Source organism: Peromyscus eremicus, chromosome 19 (genome assembly GCF_949786415.1).
Source record: "Peromyscus eremicus chromosome 19, PerEre_H2_v1, whole genome shotgun sequence".
In the NCBI taxonomy this organism is placed as follows: domain Eukaryota; kingdom Metazoa; phylum Chordata; class Mammalia; order Rodentia; family Cricetidae; genus Peromyscus; species Peromyscus eremicus.
In genome coordinates, this window is record NC_081435.1 from 3,397,122 (window position 1) to 3,409,312 (window position 12,191).

The 12,191-nt window shown below is 45.4% G+C and overlaps 1 protein-coding gene across 10 annotated transcripts in view; it reads right to left on the minus strand.

The window, feature by feature from the left end:
* The window catches only part of Osbpl1a (oxysterol binding protein like 1A), a 191,967-nt gene that overhangs the window by 4,809 nt on the left and 174,967 nt on the right, over window positions 1-12,191 (minus strand). For all 10 annotated transcript variants that reach the window (XM_059246373.1, XM_059246372.1, XM_059246374.1 and 7 more), the window contains 6 exons: window positions 10,160-10,294; window positions 8,190-8,287; window positions 5,765-5,947; window positions 2,513-2,620; window positions 1,994-2,083; window positions 1,653-1,779 (listed from right to left, as the gene is read on the minus strand). In XM_059246373.1, the coding sequence (XP_059102356.1) occupies window positions 1,653-1,779; window positions 1,994-2,083; window positions 2,513-2,620; window positions 5,765-5,947; window positions 8,190-8,287; window positions 10,160-10,294 (741 nt within the window). The remainder of the gene's footprint in view (window positions 1-1,652; window positions 1,780-1,993; window positions 2,084-2,512; window positions 2,621-5,764; window positions 5,948-8,189; window positions 8,288-10,159; window positions 10,295-12,191) is intronic.

Sequence of the window (12,191 nt, forward strand, 5' to 3'; positions counted from 1 at the left end):
GCACCCTGGATGGCAGAAGGCAGGCCAGGGATGGAGCTTGAGGGGAAGGCTGCTTTTCTATAAAGAATAGAGTATAAGAGCATTCTCTGGAAGTGGCCAGAGTCCTTTGCTGTCCACATGATGTAAGAGGGTTGGACGACAAGTGGACTGAGGTTGTTTTTGCCAAGTTCCTTCTCTTAGCGGAGGGGCGGCCATGCAGTCTGTGTCAGTGACTTGGGATTCGGGACATTTCCTCCTTCATCCTGCTAAGGGTCCTGCAAAGGACAGTGGGTAGAGCTGAGCATGAGGAGTTACGCACAGGCAGCGCAGGGAAGGGCTAAAGCAGACCAAAGCTGTGTGCTCCAGCCAAACAAAACTGTCCCTCAGGCCCAATGCTAGCTCCTAATTTACAAAGTCACAATAAATGAATGTGCCATCTGCCTCTGAAAAAACAAGAGCTTCTCAAACCTCTGAATGCCTAAGAGTGAATGAAGAGACACCAGAAGTAGAGGTTCTCATGTGTAACAAAGTAAGCCGGACTTTGACAGGCAGCACACACTTCCTCTCATACGGATGATCCACACACCCATGCACACCCATGCACACCAAGAAAGTAGAAGTGGGGGTATTTAGGAGGAGGTAGGGCAAGAAGAGAACAGAAAACAGGAAGGAAAGAGGGTGATGAGGCAGGAAATGTGAGCAAATACATGTATGGAGAGGTCAGAAGAAACCCCATCATTTAGTATGCTAATTAAAAGAATTTTTAAAAAAGAAACATCTGAGTCTGGGACCAGGGCTAAAAGACCACACATCCAGCGAGCCACGAGAGGGCCTGGCGGGCAGAAGGGCATACCGGAGCAAAGGACTTCATTAATCTCCCTGAGAGCAGACTGTGCGGAGACCTTCACAAAGTCACCAACACCTCCTGTCCTCTAGGAGAGGTGCTGTCAGGACACCCATTTTAGAGGTGACATTCAGAGACCAAGGGTTAGAAATGATCTGAGCTCCCACTGCTCACAGATGAGAGATTGCTTCTAAGCCAGAGTCCCTGCTTCTCCTGGCCAGGCTCCCAGTGGGCATTTCCTGTCCTATTGGTACAATCTTTCTTTAGTTCATAGCAACTGACTGCAGGAAGGAGACACCAGTCTGCAGAATCCAAAGCATGCCTGTAGCCAGGGAGCAAGCCTTGTTCTTATCTGTGATTGGGACGAAGAATGCTCCACAAACAGGAGTGTTCAGCATGAAGACAACAGTCTGGACTGTGATGGCGTTAACATCAGTGGCACAGTGATGGGAACACTGAGATAGGTAAAGCTGACAAATATGAGCCATCACTCAGGAGTAAAGCTTACCTACGTAGATCGTTCCTACTGTTACCCACAAGCACAAGAGGCAAAACCCATCAGTGCACCATCAAGATGGGCACCAACTTTCCAAAGTGACACCAATCAAGTGGCTACTCCACACAGAAGGAAGACCCTGCCCCAGCCACCAGAAGCTCAAGCCTGACATTTTCCACTGAGGAGGACAGATATCTGTTCCTTCACAAGATGCAAGGAGATGAATCCATGTGTGAGCAGCACTGTCAAACTGGGCCCCGGGGACAGGCGGTTCCAGAAGGGTCTATACACATACAAGAGCCCGGCTGCCGGCACGCCCCGCAGTGTGCTTACCTGTTTGCTGTTCTTCTTCTCTTCCGTGTTTTTCTTATCGTTTTTTTTGTAAGCGTCGAAAGTGGCGGGGTCAACACTGTACAAGCACTCCGTCCACTTCCCGTAGAGAGCACAGAGTTTCTTTTTGCTATCGAGAGAAAGTGTTAATGTTTAGTCACAATTAAGCCTGTGTTGTGCTGTAGTTAACTGTTACTATATTTTTATAAGTCCATCCTTTAATGAAACAGATATTTTCTTTCGGAAGACTTTTCTGTTATTTGAATGCCTGTTTATCAGGCAGCATACTTTAATACAAATATCTAAATAAGCATTTGCAGTCAATATTGAAAAAGAAACCTTACCTTTTATCTTGTATGTAGCCTTCAACTTTGTGTAATTCCTTGCCAAAAAGACCACATGGCTTAAAATTCAACACACACTTGTCCCCAGTCCTGCAAAGGAAAGGCTAAGTTCCCATGATCTCGCAATGCCAAGAAAGCAGTTAGAACATAAGGGGGTGGCCTTCCTGGTGGCAGTACTGTTGACCGACGCTCCACCACATCCACCACGTCCCCCACAGCACTGCCCGCACAAGCTCAGAAGCAGTCACAGAAAATCAGTGACAGAATCTGAAACTAATTTGTCGAACTAACTCCACACTGCTCCTCCCTCACCTACCCTACCCTGAATAAGTGACACAGGTAACACCATGGGCAGCAGGCTGAGACCGGGGGCCAGCCCGTGGAGGCCCGGGGCCCGCCAGGCTGTCTATACGGAGAGGTCAGCAGGTATTATTTTAAATGGAAGGGCTTCTATTCACTCAGGAGTTAAATTCCCATCAGGTAGTACAGCCTTTGGAAGAGAGAGCCTGAGTGCCTTACTTGTGGTTTATGATCTCCACATTGCCGTACTGTTCAATCCAGAGTTTGCCCACGATGATGTTGTGCACACAACAGGTGGGGTTTGTCCATGTGTATGCTTCGTTGTGTCTAAAAAACAACCCCAACCCAGAGAGGTAGCTGAGAAGAACCATTTAGTCTAAAGACAGAGTTTTCTTCAGGTGTCATTCAGGACAACAAAGCAGGCTGGGGAGCTGGCTCCGGGGAATGCCTGCTGTAGAAGCACAAGGACCTGGGTTCAATCCCCAGCACCGTGGGAAAGCAGGGTGTGGCATGTACCTGTAACCATAGCAACGGAAGCAGGCACATGGGCAGATGCCAGGGGCCTACTGGTTCCAGTCAGTGAGACACTGTCTCAAAAATACCATGAACAGCAATAGAAGAACTCTGATAGACTGACCTTTGGCCTCCACACACACACACCCAAACACATAGGCACACACATACACGCATGACACCCACACTGATAGTAATTCATGGTAAAACAGAGATTATCTGCCCATTCTTATTGTTTTAAAAATAAACTATGCACTAATTGAATGCCCCTAATTCAAAAGTTCAAACTCCCCAACTCCCAAATGCTTGCAAACTGACACAAAAATAAAAAAGCCTTTGATTCCAGAGCATTTGGATCTTGGACTTTCAGATAATATGTTCATTCAACTGGTAAGATCTCCACAGACATCCCAAGACCCAAAGTCTCCTAAATATGGAATAGTTGTCTCCTAAGCCTTTCTGAAAAGGAATATTCAACCTGTATATCATTCAAAAGTTTGGTGAAACATGAACAGAAAAATTAGAGGTATAAAATAAAAATGAAGGTCCCTTCCAGTTTACCCTAAACTAACCAACCCAAACCTCAAAACTCATAATGGTACAAATCCTTTGCTTTTGAAAAAAAAATGTTTTTGTTCTTTGTAGAGTGGTAGTTATTTCAGGGCGTCTTTATATGTTCTAGACAGCAACCCTTTGTTAGGGTATGCCATTTCCAATAGTCTATACCTTATCTCTTATACCCCGCATAGTGTAATTCAGAAAGAGCTTAATCCAGTTTTTAAACTGGATCTTGTGCATTGGGCTTTTCACCCTGTGTTTATGTAAGAGATTTCTACCTAACGCCAACTCCTAACCGTTCCTGTTTCCCCAAAGCTTTCCAGTCTGACGTCCTTCGCCTGTGATTTACACTGACCATGTCTCTGTGGAGCCCACCTCCGACTCTCTTCCCCAGTCCACTGCTGTCACCACCGAGGTGACTCGCGATGCCTGTAAATCTCGTCTCAGCCCAGCATCTCTTAGTGTTTTTTGCTCCTTTTCAAAACTGTCGGCAGTTTTAGTTGTTCTATTTCATTTGCTTTTCCATATAAATTTAGAATCAACTCCTTTATGCCTACAGAAAATACCCGGGCTTAGGGAGACGGCTCTTAAGCACTTGCTGTACGTGTAAAGACCAGAGTCTGCATCCCAGTACCCACATAAATGTATTTATTACCCTTGTATTCAGGAGGTGGAGACAAGGTATCCCCTGGGTGGGCAGGATAGATTAGCTCAATCAGTGAGTTCTCGGTTCAAATGGGGGATCCTGCCTCAATACATAAACTAGAAAATGATCAAGGAAGATGATATTAGCCCTTGGCCTACACACACACACACACACACACACACACACACACACACACACACACAGACACCTGTGAACATGAATACACACATCATCATCATCAACAACCGGAGACTCTGATCTGGTTTTAGAGAGACTACTTGTAGGTCACTGGGAAGAACCAGCATCATAACTGGATCGAGGATCCAGGGGGTATCTCTCCATCATGGTAGTTTCAGCCTGCATATCCCATCTTCATGCTGCTCCTGAACATCCTGGTCACTATTTCCCTTGCTACATTTTTCAGTCCTAAAATGTCCAAAACTATGTCCATGTCTTTGCCAGAACAGCTGTCTGTTCATCTTCAGCAACAGTAGTGACAGCTACTTCTAACTCTGGGTCATCCTGGGGTTAGAAGCTGTTGATTGCCCTTCACTGTGAGTTGAGTTTTTTCAGTTTCTTAGTAAAGCCAAATATTCTGAATTATATTCAGAATACTTGAGTTTTATGAGATTTCCTATCCTCTTTAAATCTAGAGAATACTGACTTTTGATTGGAGGCAATGAACACAATGTCAGGCCGTAAACCCTGACCCTCCTCCTCCGTCACCTTTGTCATCCTGATTCTGGTGTCACTACAATTTGCAGTCTTTGTAACGCTCCTCAGAAGCATCCCTCAACTGCAGGGCCACGGCCACCCAGTGCTCAGATCTCCAGGCCTCTGGTATACCATTTGGGCGAAGGCCGTGGAGACTGGTTCAGGAGAGGAATGGTACCTCTTCCCCAACACACGTTTGTGTTCCAGAATACCACCTCTGCCCTTAGACTGGGGCTTGAGCTCTCGGCCTACCGCTGGGACAGTGACGATTGTTCTTACTCCTTTATGCAGTGCCTGTGGCTGCTGAGTGTTTTCTCATTAGTAGATGCTACTACAGGAGAGCACCAGAGGCCTGGGCATTGGTTTGGGGAAAGGCTAGGAGGTAAACCAAGTCAGAATTTTCAGTAGTCTTTATGACTCTGAGGGCTCCTTCTGGGATCTCTAAGGAGAGACAAGGTCTCTCTTGGAACCTCTTCTGCCTTGTCTAATGCCATTGTGTAATTTGCCGCTCAGACTCTCAGCAAGAACAGCACAGTCTGTCTGTGCACGTACAGACCACAAGCAGCAAGGAGGAAATACAAAACCAGGAATCTCCCTGCCGCTGTCCCGAGGATCTGAGGTTGCTTTGTGGCTCTGTCCAGAGTTTCTAGTGAGCTTACTTAGAAATGCCTTAGCCTTTAAAGTTAATCCTGCAGAAGAGAGCTCCAAACAACCTAGTGTCCAACAAGTCACACAATTGTCACTTGAAAAAATTCAGAGTGAATTAATTTCGAAGAACCCTTCAAACCAAACACGGGCACCATGGTATCCAACAGCTGGTTCATAGCTGCCATGGAGTTAATCCTACCTGCCTAACAGCTGACCCAGCCTGGCTGACAGTGCCTACTGCCGTGCTTCGAGGAGTCTTTCAATCAGGGGCGGATGTGAACACTCGGTGACACTGTTTCTTTCCTGTCCCCAGCTAGAACGGCACAGTCTGTCTGTGCACGTGCAGACACACAAGCAGACACACACAGAGGGAACGACTCTCCTCCACTTACTCTAAAAGCTCCAAGGTGATGGTTCCTTTAGGTTCCGCTTCTACACTCTTCCCCCAGAACTTCAGCTTGGGGTAAATTGAGCCATGGAAGATGAAATCATTGTTTAGCCCTTCTGCGTGGAATGCACTGATGGGGGGGTGATGGCTGACCTGTTCTGAGATGAGTCTAAATCCAAGGTCATCTCTTAAGATTAAAAGAAATAAGAAAAAAAATGCATCGCTTCAATTAACTGTCACTGAATGTGTTAAAATATTTAGGAAAACGTTCAATGAAGAAAAACAATTTTTCATTATCATCCTTGTTACGATGCACCCTACATGAGGAACAACACAAACATAACCTAAGCTACTTGTCTGATACTGATGGAGCCAGCTGCTTATACATGTTAAATACAGGACATTCATAGGAACTTGGGTGATTTATGGCTGTGGTTTGAATGTGAAATGTCCCCACAAGCTTGTGTTTTTGAAACCTTGGTCCCCAGCTGGTGGCACCAGAAGGCTGTGGGACTTTTAGGAGGTGGAGCCTTAACCGAGTGGATCACTGAAGGCTAGTTGGAAGGTTTGATAGCTTCCTGATTGCAGAAGCAATAGAACCAGCCTCCACACATCCCTGCCACGTCTTCCCATGCCACTGTATCCTCTCCAACTGGAAGGCAAAGCAAGCTCTTCCTCCTTTACGATGCTCTTGTATTTGGTTACAGTAATAAGAACAATGACTACCACTGTGAGTGCCACAGCTCTGAGGGGCAAGGAGCCAAGGACTACCAGAGTTACACGGCACAACACACCTCACACCAGAGATTCACTGAGAAGAACACAGGAGGGGGCTGCCTCTGCTCAGGAAAGAAACAGCAGAGAACTGAGCAGAGGAAGGCTTTCTACAGAGTTTGGGGGAGAAGGTAGAGCTTTCCAGGGTGGTCTGGGATTGACGGGACTTTTAGTCTGATCTTGGGGAAAGATCTGGGATTGGTGGGGTTCTGTGGCTTGATCTTGGGACAACCTCAGAGATTGGTGGGAGTCTGTGGCGTGATTTTGTACTTTTTTTCTCTGGATGGTGGAGCTGGGCTGCCTGCACCTTGAGGGACTAGAAACAGCACCTGGCAGGTAGCAGAGTAGTCTGGGGGGAGGGCCTGGTCACTCATACCTCAAGGGGCTTAAAACTGCAATTACTCATCAGATTTAAAACATCATTCCTTTTATACTGAGACAGTGAAACATGGCATTTCTATTTATAATATTTACAGGATAAATATGACCAAAATAAGAAAAGGAGGAAGACACAGAAAAGATAAAGCCAAATGAATTCCCCTACTTACATATAAACAACAAATAAGCTAGTGCAGGAATCCTATACAGTGACTGCTTAAAGGTAATAGACACATATTAATATGGGCATGGTGTACATATATATATATATACACACACACACACACACACACACGTATGTATGGGGCGGGGGAGACAATGTCTCATTGTGTAATCTGACTGGCCAGAACTGGTAGACTAAGCTGGCCTCTAACTCATACATGTCCTACCATTCCTAGTGTGCTGGTTGATTTTTGTCAACTTGACACAGACCCAGACGTATCTGGGAAAAGGGAATCTTCATTGTGAAAATGACTCCATAACATCGGCCTATGGGCAAGTTCTGTAGGACAGTTTCTCGATTAATGGCTGATGTGGGAGGACCCACTCACTGTGGTGGTGCTGCCCCTGGGGTGAGTGGTCCTGGAGAGTGTAAGAAAGCAGGATGAAGAAGCAGACCAGTACGCTGCTCTCCTCATGGTCTTCTTCAGTCCCTGCCTCCAGGTTCCTGTTATGAGTTTCTGCCCTGCTAGTTTTCTGTCAACTTGACACAAGCTAAAGTCATCTGAAAGGAGGGAACCTCAATTAAGAAAATGCTTCTGTAAGACTGGGCTGTAGGCAACCCTGGAGGGCATTTTCTTAATTAGTGATTGAAGCAAGCTGAGCAAGCCTGCGAAGAGCACCCCTCCATGGCCTCCGCAGCAGTTCCTGCTTCTGGGCTCCTGCCCTGCATGAGTTCCCGTCCTCACTGCTTTTGATGATGAGCTGGGATATGGAACTGTGAGTGAAATAAACTCTTTCCTCCCAGAGTTGGTTTTGGTCATGGTGTTTTATCACAGCAATAGAAATTCTAAACCCCTGATCATGTCACATGATCTGCCTTAGAAAGGAGGATAGTTAACCCTAGAGGGTCAGGAACACTGAAACCTTGCAATTATTTTTATGGTGGTGTATTGCATGTCTATTTTTGTGGACACTGACATCAAAATAATTAATGTGTTTCAGTCACAAATAATTGTTTAGGGAAACTCAAAACACCCATCTTCCTTAACTGAGAAAAAATCAATGTACGTCATACACATTCAACAAGCCATTTAGAACGGAGTCAAAGACCTCACCGGACTAATTCGTAAGTCTCTCCCAGAAGTGGGTTGAAGGGCTTTCCAGTCCGCTCCCACTGCGAAGCCACAGCAGACACAGCAAATGCGGCCACACACTGGAACAGAGGAGAGCACTGCATTAACAGCCAGTCACTGCCCTCTCAGGGCCGCAGCTGCACAGGGGACAGTGACCGACACAATCGTCTCGTGCCTTGATTAGTTTGGGTTTTAATATGGCTTTCTACAGCTACTGTAGAAGCCTCACTTAGAACGGTAGTCCCTGGATCTCTTCCTATAGTGCTCTGCTCGGGCAAGGCTTTTATGATAGCCTGTGAGAGCTCTAATTGTGCCAAGACTTTCAAAAACTCTTTAAGCCCGTTACTTCTAATATGTTGAAGTTGTATATGTAAAAGTTCTAATATGAAAATTCTGAAAACCTCTAATATGTAAAAGTTTTTAAAACTTGAAATCCCAGTTGTCCCTCAGTATTTTGGAGGGACTGGTCTCACACACACCCCAAGTGTCAGTCTGTGGCTACTCAAGCCTCAAAATGGCACAGCATGTGCTTTTAACTTACACAATCCTCTTGTATATACTACATATTTTCTAGTTATTTATAATATCTAACACAATGCAAAAAATGTTATTTCATTCACAGAATGATAGCAAAGAAAAAGTCTACATATTCAGTTAAAGGTATAGTTTTATTCTTCACACACTGTGGATCTGAGGTGGCTGAATCTGTGAATGTGTAGCCTATGGATACAGAGCAGCAATTATACATTTAGAATTGAGAAAAAGAGATGTAAAACTAAACAATGTAATTGGTGTTAAAGCCAATTTTGTTGACTAGTTTTATGTCAACTTGACATAAGCTAGAGTCATTTGGGAAGAGGGAACCTTAATTGTCCCTAGCAGGCTGTCCTGTGGACAAGCCTGTGGTGCATGTTCTTGGTTGATGATTGATGTGAGGCCCAGCCTACTGTGGGGGGTGCCACCCTTAGGCTGTGATCTTAACCTACAAGACAGCAGACTGATCAAGCCATGAGGAACAGGCCAGTAAGCAGCACCCCTCCATGGCCTCTGCATCAGCTCCTGCTCCAGGTTCCTGCCCTGACTTCCCTGATGTAGAACTATAAACTGAAATAAACCCTTTCCTCTCCAAGATTTTTATGGGCATGGTGTTTTATCACAGCAATAGAAACCCTGGATAAGATTCTAAAGAAGTTAAAAACCTTTTAAATGAAGGAAAGAACAGAGAGACACTGCTTTGTCTGAAGAGCACTGTACCTATTGTATTTGACCTGTGTCTCAACATCCATGTACACCACACAAACATCTTTGATTTTGAAAATTAAATAGTTCAACGTCTTGTTACTTGAGTGCTTATGAACAGGCATACTGGAACATACATCCAGCTTAAACATGTGTTTGTAACTATATTCATCCTTTATGAGAAGATCCTCAATAAAGTTTAAAACACGAAACGTCGATTTCCTCATCACACATGCTACCTTCTAAACTGAAGACTTGGAAAAACTTCCAATAGCCAAGCGTGGTTGTGTGACCCCTTCTACGGCTCCGGAAATTTCCATCAGTCTTCACTACAGTGAATCCCAAGATGCCAGGGGGACTGGATGCAAAAAATTCTTTTGTTTTTCAAGACAGGGTTTCTTTGTGTAGTTTTGGTGCCTGTCCTGGATCTTGCTCTGTAGCCCAGGCTGGCCTCAAACTCACAGAGATCCACTTGCCTCTGCCTCCTGAGTGCTGGGATTAAAAGTATGCGCCACCACCGCCTGGCTGCAAAAGACTCTTAAGCTCTGAGAACATCCTATCCCCAGCTGGACTTCATACCAGCAGACACGTGTGTGAGCATCTGTGTCAGTGTCTGCGTGTGTGACCACACGTGTTTGGGGGTGGGTTGGGGGAGGAGGTGGGAAACAAGTCTCTGAGACTTACACTTCTCCCAAGGGTCACTTGCCACATACCTGCATCCTTTCCACAGGATCGGAAAATGAACTGGCTTTGTGGATGAGGTAAGTGTGCTCCATGTATTCAGTTAGCCGTTGCAGGAAGCTCAAAGGTTCATTAAATATGACTGGCATTGTGATCTTAGACAGTTCCTGTTAGTAAGAAACCAATTGTTAGATCAGTGTTATACACAGCAAATGTGGCTGCTGCTGCTGCTGCTGCTGCTGCTGCTTTATATAATGTGTTCCTGAGAAAGAAGCAACAGAAAAGTCCAACTCAAGAATTAAACCTTAATTAAAACCAGCTCAGCTTCATAAATCTTTACAAATATCTGATAGTATGGAGTATCTAGCAATACAAGAAAACATGGACCAAACATTCTTCCTGGCTAAACAGAACGCCCAATATAATGTAAGCATGAGTCGACGGCAGTGATAACTCTACCTCAGACCAGCCCTAGAAGTGGTTAACAGTGACGGGACACAACACCATCTTCACACTGGCGTCGGAAGCTCACAGGGGACAGAGGTGGCTCTGGCACACAGGGTTATGGCATAAGCAAACGAAACCCAATCAGAAACTGTCAAGAAAGCCACTAACAAGCAACTCTCCACTTTAAGCAACCAACCAAGTCTGTTTCTTGTCTCTCTCTGCAAGGACAACCTTCTGCAAATCTCCCCTCCAACTTTTTTCACGGAATACTGACCAGCTGAGGCCTCGGGTTGAGCCATGTATCACTGGTAGCTCAAATAAACCCATGCTGATCACAATACATCTAAGTTCATCTTTAAAAAAAAAAAAAAAAAACAACGTATTATTAGATATATTTATCGTGTGGGGATGTATGTGCAGATGTGCGTGTACCACAGAGCACATGAGGAGGTAGAAGTCAGTCTCTCCACCCACCATGTGGATCCTGGGAGCAATAGGTTGTCATGCTTCACAGCAGGCACCCTAACCCAGCAAGCCATTAGCTGGCTCTCATTCTATCTTGTACCAGTGGACTAAGGATCAGTCATACACCACTTTTGTGGGCAATCTCTAAAAGAAATTTGGGGCCAGTTTTGGCTGACACTGTGCTTTTCTGAGCATAAGTATGGGTGACTTCAGAAGGTTATCCTTGTTTAATAAATAAAATGATAATCCATCCCTCTGCCAACTCACACACTGGACAAGGCTCTCTGACACGGAAATGCCACCTTTCAACTCTTTCCATGTACTGCCAGCAAGGTCCATCATAGGTACTTTTAAAACATCATTAGGTAACAAACTCCTCTTGGTATTCTAGAATGTTTCCCTCGGAAATCTAGCTACTATCACTTGGCCAGGTGGACAGTCCTAGGAGCAACCCAGGAGGAATGCCACCAGACTCAACTCTAACTCTTCCTTACGTCTGCTTCTTCTTCCTGGCTTGCACAGTTAAAATTACACTTCACAAAAGTGCCACCAAGTGCATTTAAAACAACCGGAAAATGTAGACTAGGCAAAGAGCAGCTGCACATATTACAGAGCATGTTCCTGCCGCCTCACTGGGGAGAGGGGAAGAAAAGGAAAGAAAAGGAAAGGAAGGAAAGGAAGGAAAGGAAGGAAAGGAAGAAAAGGAAGGAAAGGAAGAAAAGGAAGGAAAGGAAGAAAAGGAAGGAAAGGAAGAAAAGGAAGGAAAGGAAGGAAAGGAAGAAAAGGAAGGAAAGGAAAGGAAGAAAAGGAAGGAAAGGAGGTTCAGTCAAGATCTCATTAACCCAGAGTCGCTGTTGGGACAAGTCACAGACGTGGGACTACCAAGGCGTGTTTCAATTAACAAGTTCCGGCTTCTCTTCCACTTGGAAATGTACCTTCCTTCCTCCCTTCCTTCCTTCCTTCCTCCCTCCCTCCCTCCCTCCCTCCCTCTCTCCCTCCCTCCCTCCCTCCCTTCCATTTCTTCCTCCCTCCCTCCCCTCCCCTCCCTTCTCTCTCCCTCCCCTCTGTCTTTCACGAACGAGTGTTCTATTTGCCCATATAACTTTATGCTGGAAGAGGGTGTCATATCTCATTACAGATGGTTGTGAGCCA